Raw genomic sequence first — 17,657 nt, forward strand, 5'->3', positions numbered from 1 at the left:
CCGTCTACGGGAACATGTAGCCAACATTAGAAAAGGTTATAGGGACCATTCGCTATCTAATCACTTTAGACGGTTCCATAATAGTGACCCTACTTTTTTAAGGTTTGTGGGTATAGAAATGGTATCACCACATTGGAGGGGACTTCACAAGACCAGAACAGTCTCGCAGGCCGAGACCCGTTGGGTCTACGAATTGCGTACCCTTTACCCTCATGGACACAATGTGGAGGTAGACATAAACTGTTTCATTGCCAATAGCTAGGACATGAAGACTTTGTAACGTAGTATAGCGCTGAGTTTTTATCGTATTTTATTGGTTTATTTTAGTTCGTTCTATATGTGGATTTTTATGATTGTTCAATAGCCCCATTCAAGGTTTTGAGTTATGGCTCTGAACTATATGGAAAGTCGGAATTGGTGAGATTAGGTTAATATTGAACCACTCAACCTTTGCGCATTATTTGACTATTATCAATTAAGCCCCTTCAGAATGTGATCGCAATACTGAATGATTTTGGGGCGTTTAGAAGTTTTATAAGTACATAATAATTTTAGAGTTTAGTTTATCATCATTTCCATCTTTATATGATGACATATAAGCCCCTATGCCATGGAGTTAGTGATTTTTGAGAGGGCGTTTGTGGCACTTATTTTGTGCACTTATTTTGTGCACTTATTTTCTGCACTCCCCTATATATGTATATCCCACTTGAATTAATGACTCCAGGTTGGGCCTTTCTAATGTTTCCTTAAGGGTGGGAAGGCATCCGTATCCATCTTCAGGATAAAAGAGCACCTGAGTATGGGGTTGCTTACTTGTTTCTTTAATTTGTCAATCTTCAGCAGCAGCTATTCCTTGCTGCCTATGATCCATGGCAATATGGCGGCGATCGGGTGGCGCATGCGCAGTTTGATACTGCACAGCCGCGATCCACGGCAATATGGCCGCTATTCGCGCATGCGCAGTACCGCTTTTTACGATAGAGCGGGATTTTCGCGCATGCGCGAACGGCTTTTAAATGGAAGTCTGGCTGTCACACTGCTAGTGGCGTCCATCCTCTGAAGAAGTGCTTTTTGCACGAAAGGCCTCAGGAGGAGCCAAGTAGCAAGTGTGACTTCCAGACCACTGAGACCAAGAGGAGGTCTAGTGGTCTTTGTTTTTATGCCATTGCCGGGTTAGTACTATTTTCTTTTCATACCTACCTGTCCGTTATTGGCTTATGGTGTATGGATATGTGTGTGCATATGACCCAGGCATTATTGCTCCAATAAAGTTTTGATAGTACCACACTATTGGCGTTCCCCTTTTTCTTTGACTCTCCTGTTGGAGGGTGCAGATATACATCTTCCATTCTTGGGGTGTCTGGAACCAAAAAAGGGGGATCTCTGTCTTTCTACCTTTGGATCTGGAGATATTGCTACACCCAAGGCGGATGAGAGTGTGGAAGAGGGAGGATTCGTGTGGTGTCTGGAGCTGTATACCTGGCTGGTCTTTTGGAATATATCATACACAGGCGCATTTTAAATGTGCGGTCGGTGAGTGCGCAATCTTGTTATTTTCCAGTCACCTAATGAGGAGAAGACCTGCACATTTTTGACTTTATTGTCATGAGAAAGACTTTCATATATTTTATATTTCTTATTTTCTTATTTTATTATATTTTCAGCGCTGCACTATATATATATAATGTCTCTACTATGAGGTTTAGTGATCCCTTGAAGTGTTCCAGCAGCTGGTTTTTCTGAGCGCTCGCTATATTCATTATTTAACCCAACATATGTATTGATCTCATACTGAAAACCACTGAACTTAAACGGCCGGATGTAAAAGACAAGATTGTTCCAAAAAGCTATTGCCAGGGCTCTCAAAAGTTAAAATATTTAATCATGTACATCAAGCAGGTCAACTCACCCTAAAATCTAGGAAGTCGCCCAGTTTTTACCTCTTTAAGGGCCTGTTTTACTCTCCTCCATCCCTCTGATAGGCAGTATTGTCACCTCCTGAATGCCTGTTTTTTTCTTAAACCAGAAAATCTATTTTCTGTTAAAATACTGTATTGAAAGGTAAACCTTGGGCTTGCAGTTGCTGTGACACCCTATTCACTAGAATTGGTATTGCTTGGCAGGAAGGTAGGGAAAGGAAGGAAGAACCGAGGGAAGGAAAGATGGAAGAAAGAGAAAGAAAAAAAGAGAAAAGGAAAGAAGGAGGAAAGGAAAGGAAGGAAGGAGGAAAGGAAAGGAAGGAAGGTGGAAAGGAAGGAAGGAGGAAAGGAGGGAAGGAAAAAGGAAAGGAAAGGAAGGAAAGAAGGAAGGAAGGGAAAGGAAAAGAAAAGAAGGAAGGAAAGAAGGAAGGAAGGAAGGAAGGAAAGAAGGAAGGGAAGGGAAACAATGGATGGAAAAGGAAGGAAGGGAAGAGAAAGAAAGAATAGGAAAGGAAGGAAAAGGAAGGAAGGGAAAGGAAGGAAGGAAGGAAGGAAGGAAGGAAGGAAGGAAGGAAGGAAGGAAGGAAGGAAGGAAAATAAAGGTGGAAGGAAGAAATAGAAAGGAAGGAAGGGAAAGGAAGGAAGGAAAAGTAAAGAGGGAAGAAAGGGAAAGGAAGGATGGAAGGAAGGAAGGAAGGAAGGAAGGAAGGGAAAGAAAGGAAGGAATGGAAGGAAGGAAGGAAGGAAGGAAGGAAGGAAAAAAAGAAGGAAGGAAGGAAGGAAAATAAAGGAAGGAAGGGAAAGGAAAGAAGGAAGTAAAAGAAAGGAAAGAAGGGAAAGGAATGAAAAAAAAGGAAAGAAGGGAAAGGAAGGAGGGGTGGAAGGATAAAGGAAGGAAGGAAAAGAAAGGAAGGAAGGGAAAGGAAGGAAAATAAAGGAAGGAAGGAAAGAAGGAAGGGAAAGGAAGGAAGGAAGGAAAAGAAAGGAAGGAAGGAAGGAAGGAAGGAAGGGAAAGGAAGGAAGGAAGGGAAAGGAATGAAAAGAAAGGAAGGAAGGAAGGAAGGAAGGAAGGAAGGAAGGAAGGAAGGAAGGAAGGAAGGAAGGAAGGGAGGAAGGAAGGAAGGGAAATGAATGAAAAGAAAGGAAGGAATGGAAAGGAAGGAAGGATGGCAGGAAGGAAGGAAAAGGAAGGAAGGAAGGGAAAGAAAGGAAGGAAGGGGAAGGATGGGAAAGGAAGGAAGGGAAAGGAAGGAAAAGAAAGAAAGGGAAGAGGAAAGGAAGGGAGAAAGGAAAGGAAGACTAGTACTGTATGTAATCATACAAACAGAACATACTGTACATATCTTGAAATAATTGTAAATTGAGGTGAAGAGCAGTGAAGAACTTTGTAGCCCAGCTGCAGCACCTTTCAATGGAAAAATTGACAGGAAGTCAACTGAGCACTGACAAATGTCTCCCCTCAAGATCAGGCCTTTATTTTATATCTATTCCACTCATACAAGTCTATGAAACATCTCCATGTAATACTGACATGACACCAGTAAGTAGATCTTTGTATCGACCAAATCTGCCAAATTAGCCATCCTAGATGACAATTCGGATTATTTTTTTTAGCACGCTATGCAGCAAAATTTACAGCATGGCCGCCGGCTGTGCTCTGACCGGGTGACGTGCAGATGCCTGATTTGCGGTGGCAGAATGTGATGGGTATTCCAGTCGATTAGACATGGAATGTTCCACAGATGAGACCCAGCAATGAGACAGGACATGGGTGCCACTTTGCACAGCACTAGTTCCAACACTCCAAGCTGCTGCTATTTTCACTCTGACTGTGAAAAAACAGAATTGCTTTAGCATGCCTAACCCACAGGGATATTCAAAAATAACCTTTACTGCCAATATCTCCACAGGAGATGAAAATGCACATAAAAATTGCAGCACTGTATAAGGTTACTTTTTGTGGGCTCATTAACTCTCTCCAGTCATGTATTATTTCTGAAGAACTCTCCTCTTCTTCCACCCACAAAATATGAAATATTAATGCTTTACTTGTGCAATCTTTCAGCAAAAAAAAATTTTTTTTTTTGGTCACTTGAAATGTCTGACAACTTGGATGTAAATTAGGACCACTTTAATTTTTAAATGTAAGGAACAGTTGCAACATTTACATGATTATCACCTTTCACTTCTAATGAGCCCTTTAATTTGTTTATAAGTGGCAATCAGGAATGATCAAAATTGATTTATTTATTCCCAGAAATTTGGGTGAAAATCTGGAGGTTCTGGTAAGACTTGGAATATTCCACGCTCAACTGTTAGTGGGATTATAACAAAGTGGAAGCAACTGGGAACAACAGCAACTCAGCCACCAAGTGGTAGGCCACGTCACATGACAGGGCGGGGTCAGCGCCAACTGTCTGCAGAGTCAATAGCTAAAGACCTCCAAACTTGGTGTGGCCTACAGATTAGTACAACAACAGTGCGTAGAGAGCTTCATGGAATGGGTTTCCATGGCCGAGCAGCTGCATCCAAGCCTTACATCACCAAGTGCAATGCAAAGCGCCGGATGCAATGTTGTAATGCACCACTGGACCCTAAAGCAGTGGAGACGCTTCTCTGTTTGGGTTTGACGGTTGCCAAGAGAACGGTACTTGCTTGTCTGCATTGTGCCAAGTGTTAAGTTTGGTGGAGGGGGGGGGGATTATGGTGTGGGGTTGTTTTTCAGGGGTTGGGCTTGGCCCCCTAGTTCCAGTGAAGGGAATTCTTAAGGCGTCAGCATACCAAGACATTTTGGACAATTTCATGCTCCCAACTTTGTGGGAAGAGTTTGGGGATGGCCCCTTCCTGTTCCAACATGACTGCACACCAGTGCACAAAGCAAGGTCCATAAAGACATGGAGGAGCCAGTTTGGGGTGGAGGAACTTGACTGGCCTGCACAGAGTACTGACCTCAACCCCATAGAACACCTTTGGGATGAATTAGAGCGGAGACTGCGAGCCAGGCCTTCTCATCCCATACCAGTGTCTGACCTCACAAAAATGCTTCTGGAAGAATGGTCAAACATTCCCATAGACACCCTCCTAAACCTTGTGGACGGCTTTCCCAGAAGAGGTGAAGCTGTTATAGCTGCAAAGGGCGGGGCCAACTCAATATTGAACCCTACGGACTAAAGCGTAGATGTCATTAAAGTTCATGTGCGTGGACAGGCAGGCCGACCAATACTTTTGGCAATATAGTATATCTTTAACTATGGATCAGTGATGAGATTTGCTGGGACCAAACTTAGGGTTTGTCTCAAGACTAGACAAGAAGCCCTGGGGTGAAAGATTCAGTGACAATTGTTCTGTGTTAGCCTAAACGGGATCCCCTTCTTCTCTGTCCATCTCCCTAAATTTCCTGTTATCTTATCCCATTTCCCATTTGTGTATCTCCCATGGCTTCCAATATCGTTTCTATGCAAATGACACCCAGATCTCTCTACTCCCCAGCTCACCTCTCTTGATCTCCTCATGTATCACAAATTTACTGAGAGACATATCAGTATAGATGTCACACCACTTCCTCAAACTCAGTCTTTCCAAATCTGAGCTTGTAATATTTCCTACGCCATGATCCCCCAATCATTCAGACCAACAACACATCTACTGGTCGATCCACACATGCCAGGGTGCTAAGTGTAATCCTAGAATCTGACCTCTCCTTCAGCCCCCCTATCCAATCACTGGCTAAATCCTGCTGCCTCAACCTTCGCAATATTGCAAGAATCCACCCCTTCCAGACTAATGACACCACAAATATATTCATGCCTTGGTTATATTCCGCCTTGATTACTGCAACTCCCTCCTCACTGGCTTACCCCTACACATGCTATTCAGTCTATTATGAATGCTGCTGCCAGGCTTATACACCTTACCAGGGGCGGACTGACCATTTGGAAACTCGGGCACTGGGGTCAGTAGGGGGCCCCATGAGATGCCCCTGGTACCTTTTTCATAGGCTTTTTTGAGTTTGGGCAAGGACACAGGGGCCCCATGATCCCCTATTGCCTGGGGGCCCCATGAGTTGTCAGTCTGCCCCTCTCTGCCAATCCCTCCATTGGCTTCCGCTAGTCCAACATATAAAAATTCAAAATACTAACCACAACATAGAAAGCCATCCACAACACTGCCCTCAGCTACATAACCAACCTCATCTGCAGATATCATCCAAATTGATCTCTCTGCTCCTCCCAAGACCTCTTGCTCTCTAGCTCCCTTGCCACCTCCTATCATGCTCACCTTGAGGAACATTAGTCCACCAGGAAACTCTACAAAAGGGCTGAACAATCACATGACACAAAGGAGGGCCCGGGGTCAGTAGGGGGCCCCATGAGATGCCCCTGGTACCTTTTTCATAGGCTTTTTTGAGCTTGGGCAAGGACACAGGGGCCCCATGATCCCCTATTGCCCGGGGGCCCCATGAGTTGTCAGTCTGCTCCTCTCTGCCAATCCCTCCATTGGCTTCCGCTAGTCCAACGTATAAAAATTCAAAATACTAACCACAACATAGAAAGCCATCCACAACACTGCCCTCAGCTACATAACCAACCTCATCTGCAGATATCATCCAAATTGACCTCTCTGCTCCTCCCAAGACCTCTTGCTCTCTAGCTCCCTTGCCACCTCCTATCATGCTCACCTTGAGGAACATTAGTCCACCAGGAAACTCTACAAAAGGGCTGAACAATCACATGACGCAAAGGATAGAGATGTTTTGGAGCCATACAGGACCTCTTCATCAGGTATGCCTGATGTAGGGGCAGTGGTGTAGATAGGTTTTGTGCTGCCCCCACGGACACCGACCAACACCACCCCCCTTTCCTCCTCCCGCGGAGAGAGCCCGACATTGACCAACAACACCCCTGCCCCCCACCTGGGATAACCTTCCACTACCCCCCTTCCCCACAATGGAGAGAAAGACACCCATCTTCACAGCTCCGGACATCCCTGGGCACGAGAGTCAGGTTCTACATACACCATCAAGCAGCCCGCAGCCTCTCTCGGATCCCACCTGGTTCCCATGCCGCGTGTGTCCCTTCTTCCATCCCTTCTTTTGGGGAGGATGTGCTGCCCCCCTGAAAAATATTGCCCTAGGCAAATGCCTTCTTTGCCTTGTGGTAAATACACCCCTGTGTTTGGGTCTTGTGTGACTTCAAAACATTGCTATCCTTTGCTGTGATGTGATTGTTCAGTAAAGTGTTAGACCCTGTTGTTGAGTTTCCTGGTGTGCCAGTGACATATTTATTTATTACAGCTACTTTATATAGCGCCATTAATTTACACAGCGCTTTACATATATATTGTACATTCACATCAGTCCCTAACTGTCAACAGGTGTACAATCTAAGGTCCATAACCCTCAAGGGGTGTACAATCTAAGGTCCCTAACCCTCAAGGGGCGTACAATCTAAGGTCCCTAACCCTCAAGGGGCGTATAATCTAAGGTCCCTAACTCACATTCATACATACACATACTAGGGACAATCTAGAAAGGAGCCAATTAACCTACCAGCATGTCTTTGGAGTGTGAGGGGAAACTGGAGTACCCGGAGGAAACCCACACAAGCACAGGGAGAACATGCAAACTCCAGGCAGGTGGTGCAGTGGTTGGGATTTGAACCAACAACCTTAGTACTGCCAGGCGGAAGTGCTAACCGTTTAGCCACTGTGCTGCCCACATACCCCTTGATCTGAGTTGTTCTGGTCCCCAGCCTGTGGTCACTGTAGAATCCTGCCCACATAGCCCTTGATCTGAGTTGTTCCGGTCCCCAGCCTGTGGTCACTGTAGAACCCACCACTTTTCAGCAACTTCTTTCAGGAACATATGCGTTTGGAACATTGCTCTGGACTTTGATTTAAGCTGGGACTCTGCATGTAAGGGGAACCCTCATGGGGATGTTTTCAGCCCACAATTAATTATAAAATGTACAATGCAGCCCTTGCGCTAAATATTTTGGAGATCCCTTTTCTATAGGAACACTTACCTTTCACCATGTCTACAAATGACGCATCATGGCACTCTTTGCATGGAACACTTTTCTCTAGTTGGTTGTATTAATGTCATAGGCCAAAGATTCCCCGTCCTCCGCCGATACTGCACAAGTTTGTACAATATAAATGAAAAAAGTAAATAAATATAGATAACTTTACGGGAACAACAGCTCTCTATAGACACCCAGCTGCCTAAATGCCAAATCACATCTTACCAGCTGTCAACTCACAAAAAAATCTCCAGACTCCAGTCTTTATAGGTTTGCTTTATATAATGAATTTTATACATGGAATGATTTGTTTAAGACAACCTGTGTGTGTTGAAAAACGAGAAAACAGAATAAAAAAAAAGCTCTTTTGTCATGTACACATTTGATCGGTGTTATCCAAAACATACCTCTACTGAGCTTTTCAACGTAAAGGCTGAACCCCACGATTTTGACAAATCTGATATTCTAAAGCAAGCTAGGAAACTGATCAATTCTGTAAATGGTGGGATTTATTTACTAAAGGCACATAGACTGTCCACTTTGCAAGTGCAATTGCTCCAGAGCTTAGTAAATGAGGCGAAGCTTCATTTTGCAAAGAATACCCAATCACGTGCAAGGAAAATAAAAACAGCACTTATGCTTGCACATGATTGGATGATAGAAGTCAGCAAAGTCCCCCCTCACTTACCCACCTGGCCATTTCATGTGGCCCTCACACCTCTCTAGCAGTGGCAGCCAGGGAGTGCTGATGGTGGGGGAGCTCTTGACATCTGATATAAGGGGGGGGGGGGGGGTTGGACATCAAGATTTACAGCTATAACCATCCCTTTGAGGGCAACCATAATGCTGATGTGGCCTGCAATGAGTTTGATACCCCTGATCTCGAGCAAAGTGCACAGTCTATTTGCCTTTAGTAAATCCACCCCTGAGTGTATTATTTGTCCCATTACTATATGTCTTGGAGGCTCTGTTAGTCTACTGTTAGTATAACCTGCTAGTAATGATATTTCCAGCCGACCACCTGAGGAATTGTAGATACAACTCTGTGTAAGAAAAAGCCTGCGTCTATGGAATGCCGTGTCTGCACTGGGAAAATTCCATAAACATGACTTCGACAAAAACTTGATACTTCCAATGCATGACTATATAAAAAAGAACAACAAAAATAATCTAGACTCTTCAAAAAGGCAACACTTTCAGTATCTGAGACTGTTACCCGCAGAAGTGGGGAATTTGCCCACAGCGACCAATCCTAATTCCTTGTTTTGTTGTCCCAGAGATGTAGAGATTCAAGATGACTGGCCTGTATGGGCAAGTCCGCCATTATTCTGGACTTACTTCTTTTCTGGCTTTTAGAGCCAGAGACCCAACCCAACATAGACCCAACCCAACACAGACCCAACCTTGATGGAAAGGTCCTCCTAGGCTTTAAGTAAAATGGCCATTTTGTTTAAATAAAAGTCTTCGATTGTCAACCATTCTAGTATATATTACTTTCAACTACCTTTTTTTTTTTTTTTTTTGGTAACAGACACGTTTGTATAACCTTCCACATTAGTAAGTCTTTTTGGATATTTTTCGTTACACAGCTACAACAACTCTTCGGTTTCTAACTAGGCTAAAATCTACTGTTGGTCTTCAGCACTGGACCAGGTAGTGTTTCTGTCCATTGTTCTGCAAACAAACATCTTCCGTCTTGGTGGACATCCCGCTGCCATCCACTCCAGCTGCCTTCTATTTTAAGCTGTAACTCTGTAGTGCTGCAGATAGCCGTAGCGATCCATCGATTTTGGACTTGTGTTTTCACATAACCGGAGATGTTCAGGCACTTTTACCACCGCCAACAACGTTGGCTTCGTCAATAAAAAGGTTCTTTTTTTTTTTTTTTCAAGCTTCCTCCAAGACACAAAGAGCTTCCACAGCACTGCTGGGTCCCTGTGCCACACCGCCAATCACAAACAGCATGTTGCTGGACTGAAGACTCGAGCAGGAACATCTCCCGGTTGGCATAGATGGCAAAACCTCCCACCTCTTCTTCACCGTGTTGAAGCCTTCTACAGAGGTCAATGGAGAAGGCTGATTGCCTGCAATGGGAACAAGAAGAACAAAAGCAACATTTAATATTCATGAGATTATTCTGGATGTGTGGTACTTTAACCACTCGCCCTCCAGAGGATTTCCCCCCATCCTCGCCCTCCAGAGGATTCCCCCCCATCCTCGCCCTCCAGAGGATTCCTCCCCACCCTCGCCCTCCAGAGGATTTCCCTCACCCTCGCCCTCCAGAGGATTTCCCCCACCCTCACCTTTAAGAGGATTTCCCTCACCCTTGCCATCCAGAGGATTCCCCCCCACCCTCGCCCTCCAGAGGATTGCCCTCACCCTCGCCCTTCAGAGAATTTCCCCCACCCTCACCTTCCAGAGGATTTCCCTCACCCTCGCCCTCCAGAGGATTTCCCCCACCCTCACCTTCCAGAGGATTTCCCTCACCCTCGCCCTCCAGAGGATTTCCCCCACCCTCACCTTCCAGAGGATTTCCCTCACCCTCGCCCTCCAGAGGATCCCCCCCCCCTTGCCCTCCACAGGATTTCCCTCACCCTCACCCTCCAGAGGATTTCCCCCACCCTCACCTTCCAGAGGATTTCCCTCACCCTCGCCCTCCAGAGGATTTCCCCCACCCTCACCTTCCAGAGGATTTCCCTCACCCTCGCCCTCCAGAGGATTCACCCCCACCATCGCCCTCCAGAGGATTTCCCTCACCCTCGCCCTCCAGAGGATTTCCCTCACCCTTGCCCTCCAGAGGATTCCCCCCCACCCTTGTCCTCCAGAGGATTTCCCTCACCCTCGCCCTCCAGAGCATTTCCATCACCCTTGCCCTCCAGAGGATTTCCCCCGCCCTCGCCCTCCAGAGGATTTCCCTCGCCCTCCAGAGAATTCCCCCCCACTCTCTCCTTCCAAAGGATTTCTCCCACCCTCGCCCTCTAGAGGATTTCTCCCACCCTTGCCCTCAAGAGGATTTCCCTCACCCTTGCCCTCCAGAGAATTCCCCCCCACCCTCGCCCTCCAGAGAATTCCCCCCCACCCTCGCCCTCCAGAAGATTTCCCTCACCCTCGCGATTTTGCATTGAAGTCAGTAGGGCATGATTTTGCATTGAGGTCATGGGATGCGATTTTGCATTGAAGTCATGGGATGTGATTTTGCATTGAAGTTAATGGGGACGAGATTTTGCATTGAAGTCAATGGGATGTGATTTTGCATTGAAGTCAATGGGGCGCGATTTTGCATTGAAGTCATAGGATGCGATTTTGCATTAAGTCAATGGGCACCACATCAGTGTGAACCCGGGCTTAAACTTGTAAGCAAAAGGCTTGGTCTTCAAGAGGTTAAAAAAGGCAAACAAGTACATAAAATGCATGGCGTGTATAGGAAAAAACGCTGATCTGATTAACTTAAACAGAGGCGTTTTTGCACTGAAGTCAACGGGACACAGATTTTGCATTGAAGTCAATGCGGCGCGACTTTGCATTGAAGTCATGGGATGCAATTTTGCACCGAGGTTAATGGGGACGAGATTTTGCATTGAAGTCAATGGGATCTGATTTTGTATTGAAGTCATGGGATGCGATTTTGCATTGAAGTCAATGGGATGGTATTTTGAAGTGAAGTCATGGGATGCGATTTTGCATTAAGTCAATACGCACTGCATCAGTGTGAACCTGGCTTAAACTTGTAAGCAAAACGTGCCAGAAAATGCTTGGTCTTCAAGCGGTTACAAAAGGCAGACAACAAGTACATAAAACACACGGCGTGTATAGCAAAAACGCTGATCTGATTAACTTAAACAGAGGCGTTTTTGCACTGACGTCAATGGGACATGGATTTTGCATTGAAGTCAATGGGGCGCGATTTTGCATTGAAGTCATGGGATGCAATTTTGCACCGAGGTCAAAGGGGACAAAATTTTGCATTGAAGTCAATGGGATGTGATTTTGCATTGAAGTCATGGGATGCGATTTTGCATTGAAGTCATGGGATGCAATTTTGCACTGAAGTCAATGGGGACGAGATTTTGCATTGACATCATGGGATGCAATTTTGCATTGAAGCCATGGGATGCGATTTTGCATTGAAGTCAGTGGGATGAGATTTTGCATTGAAGTCAATGGGAATGTGATTTTGCATTGAAATCAATAGGATGCGATTTTACATTGAAGTCGCTGGGATTTTGCATTGAAGTCGATGGGATGCGATTTTGCATTGAGTCAATGGGCACCGCATCAGTGTGAAACTGGGCTTAAACGTGCCAGAATATGCTTGGTCTTCAAGCGGTTACAAAAGACAAACAAGTACATAAAACGCACGGTATGTATAGCAAACACCCTGATCTGATTAACTTGCACTGAAGTCAATGAGGTGCGATTTTGCATTGAAGTCATGGGATGCAATTTTACACCGAGGTCAATGGGGACGAGATTTTGCATTGAAGTCAATGGGATGTGATTTTACATTGAAGTCATGCGATGCGATTTTGAATTGAAGTGAATGGGATGTGATTTTGCATTGAAGTCATGCGATGCGATTTTGAATTGAAGTCAATGGGATGTGATTTTGCATTGAAGTCATGGGATGCGATTTTGAAGTGAAGTCAATGGGAGGTGATTTTGCATTGAAGACATAGGATCTGATTAAGATGCGATCATACATTTGCTGACTGTCATTGTGACCTCAGGGAGGTTTCTTTTCTCTCTGGGAGAGGTTTGTATTGTAGAAGGTCAGGCGGCTCTCAGTAGAGAAGAGAACCGGCTCTCTTTGGGTGGCAACGCAGGCGCTGATCCGCCGTGCGACTTCCTAGACAATGACTGTTGCTATGGAAATCCATGGGGTCGTCTCGACTTATTTAATAATCCCATCTCATTCGTGTCTTTTCTTCTCGGAACACTTTGCCGCCGCTGTCTGAGCGCGCTCTCTGCGACTCCGGGGCTAGTCCACGACACATCACCGGCACAGATCAGCCGTTTCCGTCTTTTTCTCTCGCTGACAAGTCGCAGGATTGAGGTTTTTATTGATCCATAATATATTTTTCTTTTTTATCTTTGGAGGAACAGAACGCACAATCACCTTTCACGTCTCGTCTCCGTGTCTCTGACCGACAATCCGTGTAATAAATGAGGGGGTCATGGTGGTCCTCATTGAAGCAGGACTAAGGCCAGGATCACACCACTTTGCGTCTGATCTGTCTCTGCATTGCGTTTTGTGGCGCGTTTTGCTTTTTTTGATGTATTTTGCGTTTTTTTCTCTTGTTGCTAGGCAGATTAAAACGCATAAAAAACGCACGACATGCTTTTCTGCAGCATCTCCATTGAAGTCCGTAGAACCAAAAACGCAACGTTTTGCATTTAACCAGTTGCCAACCGCACTATAGCCGAATGACAGGTTGTCCAATCCTGGGAGGGCGTCATATGATGTCCTCCCAGAACGCGCCCTCCTACGGACACAGCTGATCATGTGACGTGGTAAAAGGCCAATCACAGCGGCCTTTTACCACGTGATCAGCCGTGTCCAATGACACCGCAGATCACCAGTAAATGTAGTTGCCGGTTATCGGCTGCACTTTCCATGCTGTCACGGCATGAGGAAAGTACAGCCGATAGCCAGCAATTGTCAGAGGACGGATCGGCACCATTTTTCTCTTGGTGTCAGGAAAACTTGTCAGAAGTGATTCATGCTGATAGCAGAGGTAGGAGGCAGCAGACAGAAGTGACACTTAGTGCTCTGGACTGAGACAAGTACACACTATAGAGGGATGTGCTTTGTTCAGATTTCATGTCTGAGGTTTATGTTAACTGGTCCAGGACCGACTACCGCAGATTTACTGCGTCAACGAGCCCCCCCCCTATACATTCCTGGCAGGACCAAGGAAAAGGGGGTACCAACAGCCCTCCTGTATGGGGTCCAGGCCAGCAGGGTGAATTGGCTGTGGGCAGGGAGGTGATTGGTGGTGGTGTGGGAGGGCAGTTACTGGAACCAATCCCCTGTATGGCTTTCCCTGCAGCAGCTGAAAGCTGACTTCTTCTCCTCTCCCTCCCGCTGGCTTTCAGCTGCTGCAGAGAAGAGCCATATAGGGGATTGGTTCCAGTAATTCCCCCCTACCGCACCCATCATCATTTCTGTTCCTTTCCCCCTGCTGCCCAGGCTTCCCTCCTCTCCTTCCCTCCTGCAGCTGCGAGCACACAATAGGATTCTTACAGATAGAGAGTGGGGGAAAGGGCCCTTTAAATATTACACATTTACCAGCCCCTTTTGTTCCTGAATGAACACAATGAACGATCGGTACCGATCACTCACTGTGTTCATTCACAGCTGAAGCCTAGTTAACTGTATTATTTTATGAGGCTGGGCCCTGTCAGGTTGACTGTATGGGGCCCCGTGGTTTCTAACAGCAGCCCTGATTTCTGGGTAGGGGGCATGCCACCCCTTCTGTGCTGTCATTCGCTACAGCACAAGCCGATCAGCAGATCCCAGTCAATGATTTATGGCCGGGACCTGCTGATCATCTTAGCGAATGACAGTTCAAAGCTCTGTGTTAGTAAACAACACAGGGCTGTGAATGGACAGTAGTGATGTGCTTGTTTTTTTCCCTGCAAAGCAGAGAGGAAAGACAAAAATATTTTTTAGTAAAAGCGACACACATCACACTTGTTAGGCACACAGTTAACTCTTTGATTGCCTCTAGATCAGGGGTGGGCAAACTTTTTGACTTGAGGGCCGCAATGGGTTCATATATTGGACCCGGGGGCCGGACCAAGAGTAGATGAATGATGTGTATGTGTCATCCATAGTAAGTATAGTAATATTTCCCCATAGTAAGCATAGTAATTCATCCCCCATAGTAATTCATCCCCCATATAGTAATTCATCCCCCATAGTAATTCATCCCCCATATAGTAATTCATCCCCCATAGTAATTCATCCCCCATATAGTAATTCATCCCCCATATAGTAATTCATCCCCCCTATAGTAATTCATCCCCCATAGTAATTCATCCCCCATAGTAATTCATCCCCCATATAGTAATTCATCCCCCATATAGTAATTCATCCCCCATATAGTAATTCATACCCCATAGTAATTCATCCCCCATATAGTAATTCATCCCCCATAGTAATTCATCCCCCGTATAGTAATTCATCCCCCATAGTAATTCATCCCCCATATAGTAATTCATCCCCCATAGTAATTCACCCCCCATATAGTAATTCATCCCCCATAGTAATTCATCCCCCATATAGTAATTCATCCCCCCTATAGTAATTCATCCCCCATATAGTAATTCATCCCCCATAGTAATTCATCCCCCATATAGTAATTCATCCCCCCTATAGTAATTCATCCCCCATATAGTAATTCATCCCCCATAGTAATTCATCCCCCATATAGTAATTCATCCCCCATAGTAATTCATCCCCCATAGTAATTCATCCCCCATATAGTAATTCATCCCCCATAGTAATTCATCCCCCATAGTAATTCATCCCCCATATAGTAATTCATCCCCCATAGTAATTCATCCCCCATATAGTAATTCATCCCCCATATAGTAATTCATCCCCCATAGTAATTCACCCCCCCTATAGTAATTCATCCCCCATATAGTAATTCATCCCCCATATAGCAATTCATCCCCCCTATAGTAATTCATCCCCCATAGTAATTCATCCCCCCTATAGTAATTCATCCCCCATATAGTAATTCATCCCCCATATTAATTCATCCCCCATATAGTATTTCATCCCCCCTATAGTAATTCACCCCCCCTATAGTAATTAATCCCCCATAGTAATTCATCCCCCATATAGTAATTCATCCCCCATAGTAATTCATCCCCCATATAGTAATTCATCCCCCATATAGTAATTCATCCCCCCTATAGTAATTAATCCCCCATAGAAATTCATCCCCCATATAGTAATTCATCCCCCTATAGTAATTCATCCCCCATAGTAATTCATCCCCCATATAGTAATTCATCCCCCATATTAATTCATCCCTCATATAGTATTTTATCCCCCATAGTAATTCATCCCCCATATTAATTCATCCCTCATACAGTATTTCATCCCCCATATAGTAATTCATCCCCCATAGTAATTCATCCCCCATATACTAATTCATCCCCCCTATAGTAATTCATCCCCCATATTAATTCATCCCCCATATAGTATTTCATCCCCCATATAGTAATTCATCCCCCATAGTAATTCATCCCCCATATAGTAATTCATCCCCCATAGTAATTCATCCCCCATATAGTAATTCATCCCCCATATAGTAATTCATCCCCCATAGTAATTCATCCCCCATAGTAATTCATCCCCCATATAGTAATTCATCCCCCATATTAATTCATCCCCCATATAGTATTTCATCCCCCATATAGTAATTCATCCCCCATAGTAATTCATCCCCCATAGTAATTCATCCCCCCTATAGTAATTCATCCCCCATATAGTATTTCATCCCCCATAGTACTATTCCCCCCCAAGTAGTAAGCCAAGTCCCCCCTGTGTCAATTCACTTACCTTTGCTCCGCGCGTTCCTCTCGCCGCGTTCCCGCGCCGTTCCGTTCTTCAGGGCGGACTGTGAGAGGAGCCTAGCTCCCCTCACGTTCGTCACGCTGCCCCGCCTACACACATCCTGACAGCCGATGTTTGCCACGCTCCGCGGGCCGTAGTTTGCCCGTTGCTGCTCTAGATGTTAACCCCTTCCCAACCAATGTCATTAGTACAGTGACGGTGTATAGTATTATCACTGATCATTGCAATAGTGTCACTACTGATGTCATTGCCAGTCAGTCCCCACCCAGTGCCAGTTAGTGTCAAATTGCCCTCCGTACTATGACAGTCCCACTATACTGATCACTGTCATTACTAGATTTTTAACACAAACCAATCAATATACACCTAGGCTCTGTTCACACCAATGTGTTTTTTAGTGCTTTTTGCAGAAACGTACTACAATCCATTTAACATTTTATTTATTTATTTCAGGTACTTATATAGCGCCGTCAATTTACGCAGCACTTTACATATATATTGTACATTCACATCAGTCCCTAACCCTCAGGGGGCGTAGAATCTAACATGTTCACATTTATGCTTTTTTGAGCTGCTGCGTTTTTGGAAAGGGTTGGGGACTTTTTTAAAAGCAAAAAGCAGCATTTTTGCTACAATAGAGTTCAATGGAGAAACTGCTGAAATGCATGGTAATGCGTTTTTGCAGCAATTTTGCTGCGTTTTGCATTTTCATTCTGCCCAGCAAAAACAAAAAGCTGTACAAAACTCAAAACGCTACAAAAACACCTGTAGAAAAACGCAAAACAAACTGCAGAAAGCACTGCACAACGGTCAAAAAGCAAACTGCATTGGTGTGAATGGAGCCTTAGGCTAGGTTCACACATATGCGGCGTGGTATATCGCATGTGATTCGCACAGGAACCGCACCACATTCCTGTGCAAACCACATGTGACTTGTGTGCGGTGCGATCGGAGCTGCACATTTTGTATGAATCTAATTGCACCGAACCCACACCAAAAAGGTGCAGGACCCTTTTTTTGGTCCGCACTAGAATCGGATCGCATAGGTAGTCCCACCTATGCGATCCGATTCCTCACATCGCACCGCATTTTGCGGACTGATTTCAGGGTGTTGTTAACATA

General features: G+C 45.1%; 2 protein-coding genes and 1 long non-coding RNA gene across 6 annotated transcripts in view; 1 reads left to right on the forward strand and 2 right to left on the reverse strand.

Annotated features, from left to right (window-relative positions):
* Positions 1 to 17,657, reverse strand: part of LOC149451417 (uncharacterized) — a 502,187-nt gene that overhangs the window by 217,066 nt on the left and 267,464 nt on the right. The gene's annotated exons all lie outside the window — the stretch shown is intronic.
* LOC149451421 (uncharacterized) overlaps positions 1 to 17,657 on the forward strand; it is a 41,174-nt gene that overhangs the window by 4,934 nt on the left and 18,583 nt on the right. The gene's annotated exons all lie outside the window — the stretch shown is intronic.
* Positions 4,039 to 17,657, reverse strand: part of KLHDC8B (kelch domain containing 8B) — a 225,312-nt gene continuing 211,693 nt past the window's right edge. For all 3 annotated transcript variants that reach the window (XM_089690703.1, XM_089690701.1, XM_089690702.1), the window contains exon 6: positions 4,039 to 10,026. In XM_089690703.1, the coding sequence (XP_089546829.1) occupies positions 9,830 to 10,026 (197 nt within the window). In that variant the 3' untranslated portion in view covers positions 4,039 to 9,829. The remainder of the gene's footprint in view (positions 10,027 to 17,657) is intronic.

This window comes from Staurois parvus, unplaced genomic scaffold (genome assembly GCF_062004578.1).
Source record: "Staurois parvus isolate SC_StPar_1 unplaced genomic scaffold, SC_StPar_1.0 ptg000540l, whole genome shotgun sequence".
NCBI classification, from domain to species: domain Eukaryota; kingdom Metazoa; phylum Chordata; class Amphibia; order Anura; family Ranidae; genus Staurois; species Staurois parvus.